Consider the following 22,220-nt stretch of genomic DNA (forward strand, 5'->3'; position numbering starts at 1 on the left):
CCAGTGGCATTCAAATCTGGTCCACAGTAAATTTTCCTGTATTTCTTGTCCAGACCTTTAATTTCAAAGCAGCAGCAATACGTAAGCAGATCATGACTACCTCTGACTTTTAGATTTTTCTGGTGAAATTCAGGCCACAGTCTGCTTGTCTGGGAACACATATAAAGCTGTCTGAGTGATTCTGTTGAAATCTCTCTCACAGTTTGAAGTGATAATCACCCTCATCCGTCCTTATAGGAATGATGGAATCATAGCATAGCTCTTTCCAAAGAAACCCTCTTCATAAATTCTGTTGCCACCTTTGCTGTCTTTACTCTTTCAGATTTTCCTTTTGGATATGTTAGTAGTTTAAGTGCGACTTGCTTACATTTGCAAATACCTTCACATCATAGCAGCAGTACCTAGACTACTGTGTGGCTGAATAACGAAAAGTCAGGAATCTTGGGAAGAACATCTTTAGAATTCTTCCTACCACAATGTCTCTAAATTTGAGCAGAAATACAAAGGAAGTGAGATTATGACTAATGCGGGGGAATGAGGGAACAGCATTCCCAGGTAGAAGGAAGAGGAAGAGTAACGGATCTATGGTCAGAGCATGATTAATGTCACTGCAGGTACAAAATGAACCAGCGTGACTGGAGTAGAATGGATGAGGAGAAAGTGGCAGTTGATGGGGTCAGAGCATGAGTGGTCTGCTCACTCACATAGGTCACAGTAGAGATGCGGCTTTTACCTAGAGATCACCCATCTTCCTCTCTGCTTCTTTTTCTCAAGGATGGCTTCAGGTGATTGACCTGATCCACTGAAATAATGGACTTGACATTTACTGAGTTGAGAAAGACAGCAGAAGAGGGAGTTTGTGTGGGGTATCTGGCTTTGGGTATGTTAAGTTTGAAACACCCGTTGAACTTTCAAGAGATGATTGGAACACAGAGTTAAATGTAAGATTCTGGGAATCAAAGCTACAAGTATAAATTTGAAGATCATCTGTATATAGCTGATTTTCTAAATGGGATACTGAACAACATCTTAAAGGTGATGATTACAGCTAGAAGAAAAAGTATGAAGTCTTTGGGACTACCAACATTTAGATATCAAACAGTTGAGAAGAAATCAGGAAGGCAGACTCAGAGGGTGGCCCATGAAGTGAAAAAGTCTGTTTATTCACTGTTGGAATCCTGAATGGCTCGGGCAATGTTTGGCAAATAGTACGAATTTAAAAATATTTTGTAAAACTGATTAAATGAATTAAGTGTGAAGTATATGCCAAACACCGTAAAGGGTGGGGCACAAGCATGAAGAATAGAAAATATGGAACAGATATAAATGTGCGTTCATACAGTAACAACAAACCCAAAGTGACAAGTGGTAGAGCAGGTACTTTAAGAACAGAGAAAAGAAAATAGTGCAGAGTGTCAGGAATGCTCAATAAATGATGAAACACATGAGGTGAAATTTGAAAATCTAAAAGGAGTTAAACCAGTAAGAGTACTTCGTGATGGAGAGAAGTTTGACAGAGGGACAGAAGGAGAGGAGGAAGGAAATAAAAAACATTTTCTGGGCTGGGCACGGTGGCTCACGCCTGCAATCCCAGCTCTTTGGGAGGCCAAGGAGGGCGGATCATGAGGTCAAGAGATTGAGACCATCCTGGCCAACATGGTGAAACCCCTCTCTACTAAAATACAAAAATTAGCTGGGTGTGGCGGTGCCTGCCTGTAGTCCCAGCTACTTGAGAGGAAGAGGCAGGAGAATCGGTTGAACCAGGGAAGTGGAGGTTGCAGTCAGCTGAGATTGTGCCACTGCACTCCAGCCTGGCGACAGAGTAAGATTGCATCTCAAAACAAACAAACAAACAAACAACAACAAAAACATTTTCTGCTGGGATTCAAAGGACATTTTCAAAATTATTTTAAAATATGGATTGGAAGCAAATATTCCATTAACTCATCATCTTCTTAGATAACATTGACAACTTTGGATGCGAAAAACTAAGTGAGATTACAGGTAGTGAATGTAACCCAAACAGTACAAATTTATCATTATTAGCTGGCAGGTACAGCTTAAGAAAGGGATCTAGAAAGGAAAATACTTAACAACACTCACTCAAGGACTAATCTAAGGAAAAAGACCAATATCCTACATGTCATCATGAAAATAATGTTAGAAAGAGAAGAGATCACTCTTTAATTATAAAAAGAAAGTAATATAACCACCTAAAAATCTGCTGCTACATGCAGATGTCATGAGTTATGGAATACATTAACATAAAGAAAATTCACGTAAGGGCATAGAAAATTATCAAGGAAATAAACAATAAGTAAATAATTGTATTAAAAGTAATGATTTAAAATAATTCCTTTAGGCAGAAATACAAAGACTGAGGGACTTTGAGAAAACATTTTCAACTGTGAAAATATGAATATTACAAACATCTTTGTAATTATTAAATGTCAAGATTCTAAAACTCAGAAACACTATATAAATTTTGAATAGTTAACACACAGACCAATAATAAATGCAAGCAAAGCACAGAAACAATTCAATGAACAAAAATCTTTCTCTAGAGAGTTGATTGACATTTTTAGTATAATTCTTTTAATAGTTTTATATGCATATATTGATCTATCTCAATCTAAGTTATTTTTTATTTACACGGAAAGAACAAAAACATTGAGAAACAGTATAATACAAGCAAAATAATTGTTATTAATATTTTATAAACATTCCCAAGCTAGGTAAAATGCAATAGGAAAACATTCTCTGTCTAAGCATGTATATGTGCCAGCATGCACATGTATACCAGAGGCAGTTATTGCAACCTAGCTGAGTCACGTACTTGATATTGGCTATTACTCAGATTCTGAGAGCTTGACTGGGAGATTACATAATTAGTGAAAGAGTATAGGTTTCAAGCCCACTGTGGTGGCTCAAGCCATTAATCCCAGCACTTTGTGAGGCAAGGTAGGAGGATCACCCCTTGTCTCTATAAAAAATAAGAAACTAAGCCAGTTGTGGTGGTATGCACCTACAGTCACAGCTACTACTGAGAAGGTTGAGGCAGGAAAATCACTTGAGCCCAAGAGTTTGGAGCTGCAGTGAGCTATGATTGTACCACTGCACTCTAGCCTAGGTCACAAAGTGAGGCCTTATCTCAAAAAAAGTATATAAATACATAAAAGTTACGTTTCTTAGACCCAAAAAACCTGGGGTTAAATCCTAGCTCTACCATTTACTGTGTGACTTTGGGTTTTCCCTCTCAACCATTTCAACTATAAAGTGAAGTAAATAATAACTACTTTGCAGAATTATAAGGATTACATGAAATAAGGCAAATACTTATGTTTAATTGCTGAATCCTATGGTATCAGTACTATTAAAAGATTACAAATTCCAGGTCCAGACCACAGTGTGCTTATTAATATTGAAAATGCTTTTGCTTGTCTTGCCTTCTCATCCTCCCACACTCACCAATCTCTGTAATCCCTTGGAAAGCACCAGAGTCCCCACAAGACATGTCATCTTTTGTAAGAATTGTCAAACAATGTCTCTTCTCTTCAAAAATATTTCAAAAAATTCTGAAATGCAGAAGCTATCAAATATAATATTTACAATAAAAAATTCAACATTTCCTGATTATTTATGTTATTGTAGTAAATGAGGTGATTTAATTCTAGAATGTAGACACATAAACAGTAGAGTTCCCAATCTTATGAACTAGCAGGCCTATATTATCAATTGTACTTGCTTAGTTCAATAGCATAGCTGAGATGAACATAAATCAGAGTAAAATCATTCACACGAAAGCAAAATCTGGGTAAATGTACATTTCAAAACCTATTCTGAATTACTGAATTGTCCTCACTCATGAAAGTTTAATATTTTTAAAGTACTGTAATACCGTCAGATTTGGTGAGGGGAAGGGGTCAACAGCAAGTAATGAAAAGAAAAGCACCATTCTGGTCCACACAAGATTCAATAGACACTACTAGGCCTCGGTTATTCAAGGACAGGTAAGACAAAATTCCTCTCTTCAAACTGTCATTTAAAAAATTAATTTAGTTTCCACTTTCAGTAATTGTTGAATATGGTCTTATAGAATGAACACAGACGCAGATAAATAATTAAATTCCAGACTCTTTTTTTTTCTAAAGCAGGAAGGGTATGAAGAGTTAATAGAATAGGCAGATTCTTGTTGTAGTCTGCATGTTGAGGAAGGAAGTTATGTGTAGTGAATTTTCAATTTTTGCTGTTTTTTAACTTGGGGGTAGGCAGAATTTTCATGGTGCAAGGTAGCAATAACACTGGAAAAAACAAACAAACGAACAAACAAATAAAACAACGCAAACTTTTTAGCCTGGAGAATCAGAAAGTTGTGTATAGCCGCTGAGGAAAGAGGATGAAATCCAAGAAGAAAATGAGATAAATTATCACCAAATACCACCTATCCAAAACTCGGATGATCTAACAGCCACATATGTATTTCACAGGCTTCAATCACCTCTGCTAAAGACTAGAACACTGAATGGAGATTGAAGCTGGCACCCAAGAAAGTGAGTTTCCATTTTGAGACCAGCAAAGTTAATCATCTGTTAAATCAATCAAGCAACACTCTCAGGGGAAACTAATGCAATGCAGCATCACACAACTCCATATTCATAAGGTCCAGAACACCATCTTGAATTTTGAGACATGTTAAAAACATGTTAAAAACAGAAATATGGAACTCATTCTCAAAAAAAGTAAAAATAATCAATTAAGAATACATTTGAGATGATCCAGTTGTTGGGATTAGCAGATATTATTTTAAAGCAACTAAAACTGTTAAATGCAATAAGGTAAAAGAAAACATGCTCATAATAATTGCAACAATAGAGACTAAAAGTAGAGAAATAGAAATTATAAGAATGAACTAAATGAGAATGTAAGAATGACAGTAACAGAAAAACCTTGTAAATTAAACTAAATTGACAAAGGAAAAGGTAAGTAAACATGAATATAGATCAGTCAAAATTATCTAATTTGAAAAAAGAAAAAGATTGAGGAAAAAAAACTAAATAGAACCTCAGGGAACTGTTAGGTAATATCAAGTGCTATTATGACATAGACAATTGAAGTTCCAGAAGAGAGAAGAAAGATAATCATGTAAGAAAATATTTGAAGAAATAATGGCAGAAAATTTGCTTAAATGCTTACATTTACAAATTAAAGATATGCAGGATTTTTCAAGCAGAATGACACAAAGGTCATTCCTAATCATAGTCAAATTTTCAAGAGCTAAAGATTAAGGCCAATTTTGAAAGCAGCAGGAAGAATATGCCACATAGAGGTAAACAGTAATTCAATTTGTCTGGCACCTCGTCAGAAATTTTAGAGACCAAAAATGAGTTGAATAACATCATTAAGTCAAGAAAAAAAAAAATAATTGAAAACTTTCAACCCGATAGTCTCCATTCATGAAAATATCATTTAGGATTAAAGGCTAGGACTTACTGGTTTCACCTAGAATGTGAGAAGTTGAAAAGAGTATTGCTCACAAATAAACAATAAGAAAAGTCTGAGTAATTAGCAAAACCACAATTTTCTTGAATCCATAAGTGAGTTTATGTCCCAGAGCAATGAAGTAACCCAGAATCTAAAAAGAGACATGTGCCTCCAAGAAAGGATGGAATGTGAACACTGGCTTACTTGAGACAGATACCAAATGCCATGTAAGCTAATAAGAAGAATTCCATTTATATTTTCAGTGAATTGCTAAAGGCTGAGTGTAGGCTAACATGACAGTAAATAACCTCTGGAAACCACAAAAAGAGGAGGAATTCATAAACATTGACAGAATGACTCCAGGATCTCAGTGTGTGCTGTCAAAGAAGACTTAGGGCAAGATAAGAGACCCAAGAAACCACCTGAGAAGCAGAAGCTGCTGTGGGAAAGGTATGAACTCCCATCCATATCCATCTTCCCTACATACCTTATGGAAGAAAGCCTTAAATTCCTGGGGGTGAGCCCAATATCCTGTCACTCTCTAGATATAGGTGAGGATCCCTTGCATCAAAGGAAAAGAGTTAAAAACACAGCTGTACCTGGGAAAGGATCAGGAGAATATCCTGAGTACAGACCATCAAAGAACCTCTTCCACTAGGGGGGCAATAGGATTTCCGAGAAAGTCCCACCTTTGAGATTCAGATACACAGTATCTTCCTAAAGCTGTAGCTTAACAGAAATATGAAGGATGTTCCCACTACCAGGGTATCAAATGTTGCTTAAGAAGGGCCAACCTTCTATCAGTGGTGGAGGGGTACAATCAAGAAGGGGGACCTTCTCTGAGGCTCAGTTGCAAAGGAGAAATCATTAAGAAACAAGTGAAGAAAAAGACTGTGGCAAGCCAGTCTCATGCTAAGCACAAGGCAATGCTATAGTTACTTGAAGCCTGGGATACGCTGAGGATAACAAGAATAAAATCAAAGCCAAAACTTAGTTTAATTATCAGAATAGATTGGCTCAAGTGCTGTATAAAAGCAATGCAAAAGAGGAGGCATCACTATTTCTAGGCACAAATGTTATTTACATCCATCCCTATTGCTCTACACAATATATCCAGTTTTAACCAAAAAGATAGGGACATGTATTAAAGGAAGAAGAAAATAAACCAACAATGAACACTGCCAAGAGACACAGCATTTGACAGAACCAGATTAGAAATAACAGATGTACACATAATCAGAGAAATGATTTAAAATTACAATGATTAATAGGTTAAAGGCTGTAGTATAAGTGGTGAACACTTGCATTAAAACTGCAGATGGAAACTATAGGAGAGAACCAAATAGAATTGTTTGGGAGAAGGAGGCAGAGGAAGATAAGGAGAAAGAGAAGAAAAGAAAACAGAGGAGAAGGAGGAAGAGAGGAGGAGACAAAGGAGGAAGAAGAAGAAGGTGAAAAGGCATAGGAGGACAACAGAACATAATAGAGCTGTGGTTATTATCAAACAATCTAAGAGAGAAGTAATTAAAATACCAGAAGAAGAAAGAGAGAAAAATGGGTTGAAGAATATTTCAATGATTAATTTAGAATTCTCCAAAATTAATGAAATACATCAAACCACAGAGATAAGGATCTTAGAGAACACCAAACAGAATAAACACCAACCAGTCAAATAAACAGACATACAAACAAAATCTAGATGCACCATAGTCAAACTGTTTAAAGAGTGATGAGGAGAAGCATCTCTAGAATAGATACATATTTCACTAGAGTAGTAAAGAAAATAGCAGATTTGTCAGCTGAAACCCACAAGCCAGAAACAGTGGTGTGACAGGGGTAACGTGTTGAAACAAAACAAAACAAAACAAAACACAAAGCTCTCAACCCAATATACTTTACCCAGTGAAACTATATTTTAAAAAAAGAAAGATGAATATATGTTTTAAGTTTTATGGATATATAATATCTTTACACATTTATGGGTATATGTGATATTTGGATACAAATATAAAATGAATAATGACCAAATCAGGGTAACTGGAGTATCCTCCATCTTAAAGATTTATCACTTCTTTGTTTTAGGAGCATTCCAAGTCCTCTTCTCTAGTTATTTTGAAACATACAATAAATTATAGTTTACTATAGTTCTTCCACTGTGCTATCAAACATGAAATCTTATTACTTTTATTTGTGTTTTGTATGCATTAACCAACATACATCACATAATAAGGAGTTCAATAAGAAGATATAGTAACCCTAAATGTATAATGTATCTTAAAAGAGTCTTCAGAATACCTGAGAAAAAAATCTAATAGAACTGAACACAGAAATAGACATTTATAGCTGAAAACGTCAACGCTGTTCTAAAAGTACTCACTAAAGTAAGTAGATAGAAAAACATTAAGGGTATAGATCTGAAAATCATTGTCAACAAACTTGGATAATTTCTATTGGCAGAATAGTCCAACAAATAATAACAGGATACATGCTCCTTTTAGGTGCAGATGGAACATATGGTGGGCCATAAAATAGACCTCAACAAATTTAAAGAACTAAAATCATTCAAAGTCTGACACCAAAACTAAGCAGAATTACAGTAGAAATCAATAACATAAATATGAAAAAATAAGTAGCATTTACAAAGAAAATGCAAACGTAAGAATAAACAAAAATTAACTGCAAATGTATTATTTTTAATTCAATAAGGGTACATAATTTATTGCCAGAATCCTAGCACACATTAATAAATTGTAAATAGGTTTAAAGATTTAAGTGCAAAAAAATATACATTAGGAGAATATACACGTCAGTATTTTTGTAAGAAAGACTTTCTTAAAGAACATGAACTTTCTAAAGTCAAAATAAAAAGGATGTAGTGAGAAAATATTTGCAACACAATGAAGTGTTAAAAGGTTAAAATAGGGCCGGGCGCGGTGGCTCAAGCCTGTAATCCCAGCACTTTGGGAGGTCGAGCCGGGCGGATCACGAGGTCAGGAGATCGAGACCATCCTGGCTAACACAGTGAAACCCCGTCTCTACTAAAAAACACAAAAAACTAGCCGGGCGAGGTGGCGGGCGCCTGTAGTCCCAGCTACTCGGGAGGCTGAGGCAGGAGAAAGGCAGTAAACCCGGGAGGCGGAGCTTGCATTGAGCTGAGAACCGGCCACTGCACTCCAGCCTGGGCGACAGAGCGAGACTCCGTCTCAAAAAAAAAAAAAAAAAAAAAAAAAGGTTAAAATAAAGTTATAATAAGTGAGCTGGCACATACTGTGCATAGTATGATCTTCTGTTTTAAATAGGTCTGTTTATGTAAATAAATATCTTTGTATGAAAATGAAGTACATTTGGTGGGGCATGGTGGCTCCCTTCTGTAATCCCAGAACTTTGAGAGGCTGATGTGAGTGCATCACTTGAGGTCAGGACTTCAAGACCAGACTGGCCAACATGGCAAAACCCTGTCTCTACTAAAAACACAAAATTTAGCCAGGCATGGTGGAACATGCCTGTAATCCCAGCTACTCGGGAGGCTGAGGCAGGAGAATAGCTTGAACCTAGGAGATGGTGGTTGCAGTGAGCTGAGATCGTGCCACTGCATTTCAGCATGGGCAACAGAACAAGACTCTGTCTCAAAAAACAAAAAACAAAAAACAAAACAAAACAAAACAAAAAAAAAAAAAAAAAGCAGTATTGGAAAATCATATAAATCAGGCTGCTAACAGTTTTCTACCTCATGAAAAAGGCAATGAATGGAGTTGGTGAAAAGATACTCTCTTAATTATATCTCCACGTGTTATTTTTCAAAATAAGCATGCATTACTTATGCAATCAAAATGCAAAATATAAAAATAAAGAAAATGGAAAATATACAATGTTACATGGATTCTTCCTTGTTGTGATATGTTGAAAATGAGTTAACACTCATTAATGTCTCAAAGGAATCATCATAAAATTAATGGCTTTTTTATTGGCTAGCATATGGTTCAAGGACTGCAGTGGTATATAGAGTCATTTGTTTTCACATTAAACAACCCCAAATAATGTTTTTTAGTTATTTTACTTGTTTTTATGTATACTTTTTCTGTTGGTTTTAACTATCGCTTCTTGATGCTTTCAAGACACTTATTTTGCAAACATTCAAGGATTTATGTATTACTCAACTGGCACTGGAGTAAAGTTTAACAGGAATAATGTTTACAATTGACTATAATTGACTAAATATATGTGGTAACATAAAATTTTGTGTTTTATTTTATTTTTCTGTAGATGTCTTTTTCTTAACCTCTTCGTTGTCTTTTTTTGCGAGGGGTTGTTTCATTTTGAATAGGTTCTGATAGTTCAGATGACTGGTGAAAATTGCTTGAACACTCTACATGGCTTTATTTTGAAATTAAATATTTACATTATTGAAAACAGAATGTAATAAAGTTGACAACACTTCATTCACCCAGTGAGAAATGTTAAAAAAATAGCCAATGCTGATAGCAATTTGCCATTCTTTGAAATAATACAGTTCCTAAAGAATAAAAGATAACCAAAAGTTTGGTTCCTAGTAGATCCAATGCAGTAATTTCTCAGGACATGATAATGTAACAAAATAATTTCACTGCAGTACATCAATCACTTAGTACTTTTATTTTATAACAATACTTTTAAGCTGCATGGGATTACATTAATTTAGCTATATATGAAATATATAATTTCAGCAAAATTAAAATTTACAAATCTTAATGTAATACTTTAGTAATACTTAAGTATATAATTAAATTTTATCATAGGGTGTTAGAATCCACAGAATAAAAGAGAAGAAAGTGCCAGATGTCTCAATAATTAGAACCAAAATAAGCAATGATCTGGATCTCTCATTTTATTACTTGAAATAAGAAAATTTATCTAATTTTCTCAAATATTTCGTTTTCAAAAGATGAAGTCTCCTGCTATACCTAGAAGACTCCTAATTGCATTAAAATGTGGCACTGTTTTAAACCATCTGATTCCAAATTCAATCTTTCTCTTAATGTGAAGACATCATGACATAAAGTGAGCAATATCTGGGTAAGAAATTAGAATGTATGCATTTACCCTAGAGGTTTAAATAATTCTATCATTTTCTCTTACCGAGGAGAACATTTGGCATGTAGGAAAGCAGAAATAAGACATTATCTTAATCTGAGTCAGACTCTGCTAATCTGGGGATTTTTCATATGATGCCAATGTCCTGATGCTCTCCAAATTGTTAAAGGGGAAATTAGTACAATGTCACTTTCACGAACTATATATTCTCGATTGCAGCCATATTTTTAAAAGCCTGGGTACAGTATTTCTGCTATGCAATTTTTGGAGATTTAAATAATAAAACAAAATTGAGGTATATTGATAATAATGGACACAACATATTCTTATTGAATAAAGCATCACCAAGCATTTTCATGCTAATATTAATAGGATGAGAGGCTAAATAGCTCCATTTCCTTCAACTTATTATCGTAAAACACATTTTAAGACTTTTACCATCTTAGTTACTTTTCTATGATCATTGTTTTGTTTTTCAGTGATAGCTCTAAAATAAATCCAAACAAAATATATTCAAGAAGCCTGAGTTTATAAAATAAAAATTAGGTGTCGGTTGTTAAAAAATAATGACAGACTGTATAAACTTCATTTTTTTAAAGCTATGACATTTTTGACAATTTTATCAACTCAAATCATTTAGCTATGAAATATTTACACTGTCCAAGATTCAAGTAAAATATAATTCTTGAGTAATGACTGTGGAATTCTGTATGCAAATACTGTAATACAATTTGGTTGATTAAAATCTCAGGTTACTATCATAATAGGTTTAAGAGTTAAGTATAATTACTAAAATAGCTACGAAAAAAGACTACATTTCATTATACTTTAAATGTTAACTAATGCAAAATATATAGCAATGTTGATTTGATAGTATGTGAGGCTAGAAAATCCCCCTTTCTTTATAAAACTATATTCCACTTTCAAGGTTCATTGACTTTTGAAAAAGCAAAATATCTTTCCATTTAAATTTCATTAAGCTTTTACCCTATTAATCCAATTCTACTATCATCAGAATCTTGCCCTTTTGGAACCTATGTTATGTAGCAAATATAAGCAAGCAGCTACAGGCTAATTTATCACTCTTCTGAAGTCAGGGCATTGTCTAGGTAACAATTTGTGATTAGACTTCTTAGTTTATTCATTAAACAAATTGTTATTGAATCCCTACCATATGCCAAGGCCTTTTATACTGCCTGCAGGTTCTACAGTGGAAAACCATTGACCTTAGAGTGCTTATATTTTATTTGGAAGGGAGAAAAAATAAGCTAGTAAACATTTGTATATCAGGTAGCAATATTTGCTAGAAAGAGTAATAAAGCAGTGTAAAGAGGAAGCGAATGTTCTGGGGTGCCGTTGCTATTTTAGATGGGGTGGAAGGGAAGGCACCTAGTGAGGAATGCTTGGACAACAAGCTGGATGAAGAGAGGGAGCGAGCCATACAGATACCTGGGGGAAGAGTGTTCTAGGACAAGTAAAAGGCAAATATGAAGGATGTGCCTTCACTATGAGGAATTATACTAATCAAACATTCTACAATACTTTCTGGAAGTCACAGAGAAGTCAGCAGTCAATGATTGGTCCTAAGAGTAATCTGTACTCACAGTTTTTAGCAATCTGGCTTATGATTAGGAAACAAATGAAGTTAGAGAGCGTGCTACCCATTCTGCACTCAGCCTACGGATCATTAGCTACCATGCAGTTAGGATATAAATACTAAGAATGAGATTATTATCCTGGATCATGAGATTAGGATAAACGAGAAAAATATCATGGCTTAATTTGTATCCTTACCCGTTATAACACAACTGGGAAATTAAACATAAATAAAAGGTATGTGTTACTCAGTGAAAGAAAATAGGTTAAAGTCTAAAGACTAACTTAAATATAACAAGTAGTCAATTCTTAGATGACTTATATCAGGTTGACCTCTAAAAACTATTGTTTTGTAGTTCCAAAACTGGTAATTTCATGAGGTTCAACTTAATATTTGCATTCATGCTCAACAATGTTTGGCAAAGCATTGGCCCTTGTTTTGGCCACTATTTCCAGCCAACTTTTCCGGATTGTACCCATGGCCTTTATTGATCTCTATTTGGGGTTGGAAAAGATCACATATCTAAGACTTTGCAGTCCAGCCTAGACAACAGAGTGAGACTCCATCTCAAAAAAAAAAAAAAAAAAGAAAAAGAAAAAGAAACCATGAATTTGTTTTAAACCAAATTAAATCACGTAGATGACAAGCATTATTTCAACAGTAATTATGTTTTTTAATAAAGCCAACTTAAAAAATCTCCAAGAATTTTTGGTAGTTTAAAATGTTATATGTATATTAGATTAAATTAGTTAATAGATATTCCTTAATCTATATCTAACCTAATATCTAGATCATTTTTAAAAAGATAAAACACAAAAGCATGCTTTGTAATTTATATACTTTTAACTCTTATTTTATAGTTTAGAGAAGCTGTATATACTTGGCTCTGTTAACAAACATGTCATTCTTGCCACATTAAAATGATATTCTATAAAGAAGTGTATGGATATTAAAAAAGTATAAAATTTATATTCATAATATCTGCTTATTTACTACAAAATGCTGACAAACCTTACAATTATCCACCTCATAATTACAGCTATAAAGTGAAATTTTAATTAAAAATTATAAATGATTTTCTTAGGCAAAATCATGATATAAGGCAACTTTGTCAACAAGATATACAAGACATTATTTTTTTAAAATATAGTGCTATCTTAATAGAAAATGACTAATCTTCCTAAAAATGTGAAAAATGTGTAAACAAATGAATAAAATGTAAAAAGTATAAAAGATTCATGAAAAACATTATTTTTTCATGGTCAATGCTGGCTATTTTTTAAGGTTTCTTATACGATTTTTAACAATAGCATCAAATTTTATTTTGATGCAAAACTAACATTTGATTTTTCTCTCTTTATTAAAATGACAAAATGTTACTGGATTTTTTGTTTGCTATAAATAAGAGATTGTAAAATATATTTTTATTTGGCTTCACTATAAAATGCCTGAAGACATTCTATACCTTATCAGAATATTTTTCTCTGCCTTATGTTGACTTAACCACATTCTTAATTATTAAAAATACAAAAAGTAGCCGGGTGTGGTGGCTCATGCCTGTAATCCCAGAACTTTGGGAGGCCGAGGCAGGCGGATCACCTGAGGTCAGGAGTTCAAAACCAGCCCAACCAACATGGAGAAACCTTGTCTCTACTAAAAATACAAAATTACCTGGGCGTGGTGACACATGCCTGTAATCCCAGCTACTCAGGAGGCTAAGGCAGGAGAATCGCCTCAACACTGGAGGTAGAGGTTGCAATGAACCGAGATCACTCCATTGCACTCTAGCCTGGGCAACAAAAGTGAAATTCCATCTCAAAAAAAAACAAAAAACCAAAAAACAAAAAAACCCAAAAACAACCTAAAACGCCCCAATGTTTGCTCACTGTCATATTAAAAAATCAAAACCAAACTATGGGTTTTCACAAGAGAGACACTTAAATGAATATAATAAAGAAAAGTTGATAGAAAGTTTTAGCAAAGATACTAAACAAATGTGATAAAATGGAATGTAGGAGTGATAACATTAATATCAGATAAGTTGAAAACTGTGCTTTTTAGTCTCCCCCCATTTTTTAATGTTCAAATTCACTACTAATAAAGAAAATGCAAATTTAATTAACAATGAAATATAGTAGCATATTCATCAGAATGGAAAAGTTAAAATGAATGGCAATTTGTTTTGCTATTAGGCATGCAGGCAAAAGTTAACTCTCATGTCTTGCTGGTAAAAATGCAAAATGCCCTAAGCTTTTTACAAAGCAGTCTGGCAATATCTACTATCTTATGTAATTTAAAATGCTTGCACATTTTGACTCATTGCTTCCAGTGCTCATGATCTTTCTCATAGAAATAAAAGCATACAAATTGACTACAGTAATAACTGTCATGATGAAAATAATGAATATTATCAATAATCATTCCTAGGGCACTAATTGAGTGCCTCAACTATGGTACGGGTACACAATGTAGTATATTGATTGCTTCTTTGCTTCATTCATTCATTAACTCCTTTCAGTTTTATTTAGTGAATACTATATGTCAAACTCTGTCCTAGGTTCTGGAAATACAGTGGCGAATAAAGACCTCTTACTGCTTTGAGTTTGAGTAGTCTGGTTGGGAGAGAGAGAGAGAATTAAATAAACATTAGATTATCACTTTATTAGAACTGATAAATGCTCAGAAGGGAAAATAAAAATAGAAAGGAGATGGGAGTCTGATATTGGAGGATTGGTTCACAAATTAAATAAGATAGAGCCAAAGAAGGATTCACACAGAGGGTGCACAGATCTGCGGACCTGAAGAAGCCAGCCATTTCTTGTCTATGGATTTGTCATATCTATTCTAATGGATAACTTTCCGATGGAAATTTTTTTCTAGCTGGCCTCTGACTCCTTCAAGCAGTATACATAAATAATCCTTTGGCCCACTTTTTCTTGTCCTGTCCAAAGATATTCAACTCTAAAGAAGTTTCTTATAATTAATCTACTACCTTTAGAGAGTCTCATGGAATTTATTGACAGAAAAAGCTAGAAAGGAAAATATTTGTGAATGTGTACAATTACCCAGGCACCTTGCTGAGTGTTGCAAATGTTCTCCATTATCTATCTCCGTATCTGGAAGGATGCATCAGCCTGAACTCAAGCTTAGCTTAAAGGAGAAATTTTAGAGCAAGCAATAAAAATGTTCAACTATGAATATTGGGAGTGGATATGAATTTTAAAAACAGTTGTGAACATGAATCTTTAAAAAATCAATATGTAAAGGTGTGGGAGAAACCTTCTCCCCACTCCAGTGGGGAGATAATAAATACAGAGTCAAATATACTGAATTATTATTTCTATTAGGTAAGTTCAAGCTAAAAGGCATCAAAATATTTACATTTGCCAAAAAATTAACCAATAAATCCAGAGATAAGTTTGAGGAATTCTCCTACAGGAAATGAAAAATACTACAATTTCTTCGTGAAATTCATAAAAGAAAAAATATGGATAGTCATTACACATTCAAAGACAATTACTAATCTAAAAGTAATGGCTTAATTGTACTTCTGCATTAAATTATTTCACTATGTAAATTAGATTCATAACTACAATTGGTTGAAATTGTAGAAAATTTCTTAATGTGAAAAAAAATAAAGCATTTTAGGAATCTAAAGAGGATTGTGTTATCCTACTACATCATTTTGTTAGAAACTGCACTTTGAGGGTAGCAGGTGAGAATGGATGGGTCACATCACGACAGGTGATGAATGTCACACATCTGGCTATTCTTTGCCAGCCAAGAGATGTGGCTTGTAATTGCTACTCCTTCCCCTTTTCTTGTGTTTTGGAGCACATGCTTCAATCTTTGAAAGATTCAACCCATGTTTCGATATCCTTTTATATGCATTAAATAATAAACAAATTTTTATACAAATGAAAATAATATAAAATGAAAAGTTTACACAATTATTCATAACAAATACCCTATTTCAATTTGTATTTCTTATTTCCAAGGAATTAAAAAAAAAAAACTTTTAGAGAATTATACTGATAATTTAAAAAATTTGTAAGAGGTATATGCTCTTTTATTCCTTCTGCATTTTACTTATTTCATTTGCAGATATCCTCTCTTGTCTACTGATCCATTTCACACAGGGTCAAAATAGAGACATCAGCAAAGCAATCTTGGACAGGCTACCACATGGGGGAGTTCTGTTGTATTCTTTTAAAATCTAAGCACTCCAAATTTTTTACCTTTATTTTCTGTGTTGTTCTATTCTTTACCACCTTAATAAAACACTGAAGAATATTCTCATTCTTTCTGCTCTACTGAAAGCTAAACACCCTCTGAGGAGACATTCCCTTTTCCTCCAATCAGAGTTGTCCCAAATGCCTTATTTCCCTGCAAAATAATACAGGTGTGCTTGGAAGTAATCATGTTCTGATTTTTATTCAGTATATATGCAGTGAATAAATACTGAAATATGTGTTTTGTTCTCCGTGGTTCATTGGAAATAAAACTTCATATCAGATACAGTAGCAATTATCAAATTTAGAAATCTTACTGCTTCTCTCAGTCCTCAGCAATGTTTTTGTCTTCTTGTTTTGACTTCCACTTTCGTGAAGGGCCTTGAACCAGTCCCGCAATCTGTTTGCCACTTCCCTGAACTCCAGGTCACTGCATGCTAAAAACAGAGAAACAACACAAGTCTTGAATAATATCTTAGTATAACGTTAGTGCTTTTTCTCTCATTATTCCCATAAATTGAAAGGTAACGACGACTAAAAGAAAAAGGTGTGACTCTGTTTCAGCTTTTTTAAAGTTAAATACATGCTTTAAAATAAGATGTAATATGACAAAAACATTTTATTTAATAAAGAAGTATTATTAGTGGAATTCTATTTGTACTCTTCATTAGAATATGACACTTGGAGGATTTGTACTGATAACACCACAAAAGTTGAGCCATAATATTTATGTCATAAATACTTTTTTATGCTGGGGTGATAGGTTATCAGAGAAAGTACAGGGTTGAAAATCCAAAATGATTATTATACATTTATTGTTGGCCATACCTATTGTAAGATGTCACAATTTATAATTCTTTATTCATATACTCCGTATACGTAGGAATGCACTGTTATAAATATATACTGTTCCGGCCGGGCGCGGTGGCTCAAGCCTGTAATCCCAGCACTTTGGGAGGCCAAGACGGGTGGATCACGAGGTCAGGAGATCGAGACCCTCCTGGCTAACACGGTGAAACCCCGTCTCTACTAAAATACAAAAAACTAGCCGGGCGAGGTGGCGGGCGCCTGTAGTCCCAGCTACTCGGGAGGCTGAGGCAGGAGAATGGTGTGAACCCGGGAGGCGGAGCTTGCAGTGAGCGGAGATCCCGCCACTGCACTCCAGCCTGAGCGACAGAGCCAGACTCCGTCTCAAAAAAAAATAATAAAAATAAATAAATAAATAAATAAATAAATAAATAAATACTGTTCCTATTTGATTTAATGCTATATATTTGTTAATCACAGAAAATAAACAACTGTATAACTTGTGATTAGGAAAAAGCTATAAAATATTTAAGAAAGTACTATAATGTTTCTATTGTAAAAGATTGTACTGGAAAACCTTGATATTCGGAACTAAAATAAATTCCTCTTTATTTTTTAAAGATATCATTATTAGCAGCATACATTATGTGTGTGTGACTAGCATTAAAATATAGTATTCAAATTTAGTAATTTACTGCAAAAATACTTTGAAAATATATTTTAAAAGCCACTAATTTACATTGTTTAGAGGGCATTGTTATTGCAGACCAATCTTCTGTGCATGCTGTAAATGTGCAATTTCCTCAACTAACAAGTAATTCATGCTAATACTCATTTGTCCATTTGGTTAAAACACTATGCAATTATAGTATGTTTTATTACATTTAATATATACCATATACATTATATTGTCTTAGGCAACAAATAAAATACACTAACAATAATGATAGCTGATGAGCTAAAAAAAAATTGCAAAAACATCTCATAATGTTTTAAGAAAGTTTACAAATTTGTGTTGAGTCGCCTTCAAAGCTGTCCTGGGCCACATGTGGCCTATGGGCCATGAGTTGGACACACTCGCTCTAAAGGAAATCAGCTCCTAAATTAAAAGGAATCCCCCAGTACCTGGTATGGTGAGATGACCAAATTAGCCAATCATTGTGACATTTTAGAACACTGGAGACAAAATGATGATCTTATAAACTTCCATGGGGGAGGGTAACTAAAATTGTTACAAAGAATAAGGAATCAGAAATGCCTTCCAATATTTAAATAACATTGAAAGGCAGCATAGTAACATAAAAATTATTTCATATTTCTAAGAGAAATCAGGTGGGAAAGTAAAGTAAAGAAATTTTTTACATATACAGGGTCTGTAAAACTAAGAATCCATACAATCTTTGCCCAGGATGCTACTACAATATGTGATACACTGAGAGAAAATCAGCAAGAGGATGTCTGAGTCACAGGAACTAATGGAAGAGAGAGGTGAAGGACATTCTAGGAAGCTGGTGAAGGGTAATTACGGAGTGTGTGCTGTGTGCCCAGTCAGAGCAAGATGGCAGTTAAGATTGAGATTTCTTGGCCAGGGACAGAGCAATGTACAGAATTCATTGCCATCCTTTCATCCAGGGAAAACAATAAGTTATAGTGAAAATCAAAGAAACTATCACTTTTACTGATAAGGTCCACCATGACTGAGGCTGAGGTGACGAGGCAAAAAAATAGCGTACTCTTGATATGAATGCTTACACTCTAGCCTGGAGTCTCTGTTTAAGCCATCTTGACATGGGTCTTCTGCTCCCCTTAAAGGGATAGGCACAAGAAAACAAAAACCTACTTGAAAAAGAGGAATTCTACGTATTCATACATGCCTGTGTAAGTATCACATATCTCTAGAAGGATTTATGTAAAGACGTAACTCCCAAGGGAACTGGATTAAGGGAAGAAAGTGGTGTGAAAGAATTTTATTTTTACCATTCATCTCTTTCTCTTTTTGAATTACGTACTATATAGCTGTATTAATATTCAAAAGTCAACAAAATTTTAAAATTAAAAAAAATTACAAATGCATCTAACCCTTGACCAGTAATTCTTTCTCCTCTCCTCTCCTCTCCTCTCCTCTCTCCTCTCCTTTCCTTTCCGTTCCTTTTGACAGAGTTTCACTCTTGTCACCCAGGCAGTAGTGCAATCTCGGTTCACTGCAACCTCCACCTTTCAGGTTCAAGCTATTCTCCTGCCTCAGCCTCCCGAGCAACTAGAATTACAAGCCCCCGCCACCATGCCCAGCAAATTTTTGTATTTTTAGTAGAGACAGGGTTTTGCCATGTTGGCCAGGCTTGTCTCGAACTCCTGACCTCAGGTGATTCACCTGCCTCCGCCTCCCAAAGTGCTAGGATTACAGCCGTGAGCCACCATGCCCAGCCCCTATTTCTTAAAAATGTATCATGCAGGTATACTACATGTATACAAACACAGTCATTTAAATTGTGCTATGTGGTGTATTCAACACTTTTTAAATAGCAAGTTTGTTAACAGCATAACACTCCATCATGTACACTATGGAGGTGAGATCTGAGAGAAAACAATGAACATTTATTGATCATATTCATCAACTCAAACATTGGGGTATTAGCTTCTTTTATAACACCATCAGCTAGTGAATTCATGTTACCTTGTCCAAATCATAGGTATTTGGTAGCACATCTAGTACTCCTAATTTAAAACAATTTCTATTATTTCAAATTAACATCTTTTCCTACCAAAAAACAGTATACCAGTATTATATCTACACAGGAATACTGTATAGTCACATTCCGGATTCTTAGTATTTATTCTTCAGAAAGGTTCATATATAATGAGAATCGATGGAGAGATTTCAGGAACATTTCAGTAACTTCCATAAGCCCAGGACATCTTAGTTTTGAGTATTATTAAAAATAATACTTTATGTATAAAACTTTTGAAAACATTTTAAATAATTTTTCAATTTAATTTTCATTTGCCAACAATTAACTGATTTAGTTCAAAATTAGCAATAATTTATCTGAAACCGTTGGCCAAAATGGGGATTCTTGCCAAATTAGAAAGTTTAAACCATATACTTCCTGAAATTAATTAAATTTGATAAATATAAAATTTAAAAATTAACGAAGTTGATATATTTTATAACTATAAAATGAAGTATCTATTAATAGTTATTTTCATGTTGTAGTTGAGAGTCAATAAATATTTTTTTCAGGTCTCTAACTTTTACATAAGTTCTTACATTTTAATAGGCACAAAATTCTCTGCCTATCACAAAAATCGCTTAAAATGTCCCCTCAGTCCCTCAGATTGTATTAACTGAATGTTTATGTTCCCTCAGATTCATATGTTAACACCTAATCCAGTGTTATGGTAATTAGAAGGCAGGGACTCTGGGGGGTGATTAGGCCCTGAGGGCAAAGGCTTCATGATTGGGATTACCGCTCTTTTAAAACGGAATCCAGTCAGATCCCTCTCCCCTTCCACCAGGTCAGAACATAGCAAGAGGAAGGCCATCTATGAACCGGGACCCGGGCTTTGATCAGACACTGAATTTGCTGGTGCTGCCCTGATCTTGCACTTCCAGTCTCCAGAATTGTGAGAAATAAATTTCTGTTGTTTATAAGCCTGTGGCATTCTGTTATTCTTAGTAGCCTAAATTGAGTAAGATGCACTATAACATACTTAAATGTAGTTATCAAGAACATGAATTTATTAAAGAATGAATATACTCGTATTTGGCAATATGAGTTGTTAATTGTTTATGATTATGTTATACAATAAGGAAGCTCAGATGTAAATACAGAGGTCCAAGCAGAGGGGATGCTCTGGGAAGTTTCAAATCAGAGGCAGAGTCCACATTTTATTGTGCATTATCTTTCAGAAAATTTTGTAAGTTTTGTTCCAATACTGTATTTAACAAGCTGTCTCCTATCTCTATTAGGCTTGATTCATAAAGTTTTTTAAAGCACTTCTAAGGTCACCATTCATTTTTGCTTAATGTTAGAAAATAATACTTTATGTCACAGATGATGAAATGAAGTAGTATAGGCATTTGTTATTTAAACAAATTTAGTAAATTTAGCTCACAAAATACCAAGCATCATTTATTATTTTTTCCCTTATGAAATTTGGTAAAGAGATTTTTCTAAGTCTGATCTATGAGGTGAAGAAATGAAACACATAATTCCTTACTCTTCATCAGTAAAAAATACTTGCTACCACCACCTTCCAGCAATGTAATGTTTAGGAATTTTGACGGTCTTCCTGATGGGATTGGTTTGTATGTGAGTGTAGTACAGTTAAAATCTGGCAGAATACAATTACTCTAAAAGCAAAAGAGGCTTAAGTTGGTTCCAACGTGATTATTTTCTTTCAAGATATGTCCATTACACAAAGAAAAGTCCAAAGAACATGTCTCTCAGTGTCAACTCCAATCCTCCTATTACATAGGGCCACGATGTCCTAGAGACATGAAAATGACAACATAAGACAAAATGCTCTGATGGCACAATGTTTATTTCAGATTGAAGAGGAGTAAGGAGGATTTTTATTTTTTTATTTTTTTGAGAGGGAGTCTCGCTCTGTTTCCCAGGCTGGAGTGCAGTGGTGCGATCTCTGCTCACTGCAAGCTCCGCCTCCGGGATTCACGCCATTCTCCTGCCTCAGGCTCCCGAGTAGCTGGGACTATAGGTGCCCACCACCACACCCAGCTAATATTTTGTATTTTTATAGAGATGGGGTTTCACCGTGTTAGCCAAGATGGTCTCGATCTCCTGACCTTGTGATCCGCCCACCTCAGCCTCCCAAAGTGCTGGGATTACAGGCGTGAGCCACTGTGCCCGGCCTCAGAAGGATTAAACTTGTTGGGCTCTACTCTTAATTATTCAAGTACAGATAATCATATATTCTTGAATTAGCTCTATTTTTAGACCTCACTGTGACAGACTGCAATAAATATTTATAAACAATATATATTAATTATGTATTAATTAATATTATAATAT

At 34.5% G+C, this 22,220-nt stretch overlaps 1 protein-coding gene across 3 annotated transcripts in view; it reads right to left on the bottom strand.

Annotated features, from left to right (window-relative positions):
* SPOCK3 (SPARC (osteonectin), cwcv and kazal like domains proteoglycan 3) overlaps positions 1-22,220 on the bottom strand; it is a 506,317-nt gene that overhangs the window by 27,376 nt on the left and 456,721 nt on the right. For all 3 annotated transcript variants that reach the window (XM_017887898.1, XM_017887896.1, XM_017887897.1), the window contains one exon: positions 16,698-16,817. In XM_017887898.1, coding sequence (XP_017743387.1) covers positions 16,698-16,817 — 120 coding nt within the window. The remainder of the gene's footprint in view (positions 1-16,697; positions 16,818-22,220) is intronic.

Source organism: Rhinopithecus bieti, unplaced genomic scaffold (assembly GCF_001698545.2).
Source record: "Rhinopithecus bieti isolate Rb0 unplaced genomic scaffold, ASM169854v2 scaffold_16999, whole genome shotgun sequence".
Classification (NCBI taxonomy): Eukaryota; Metazoa; Chordata; class Mammalia; order Primates; family Cercopithecidae; genus Rhinopithecus; species Rhinopithecus bieti.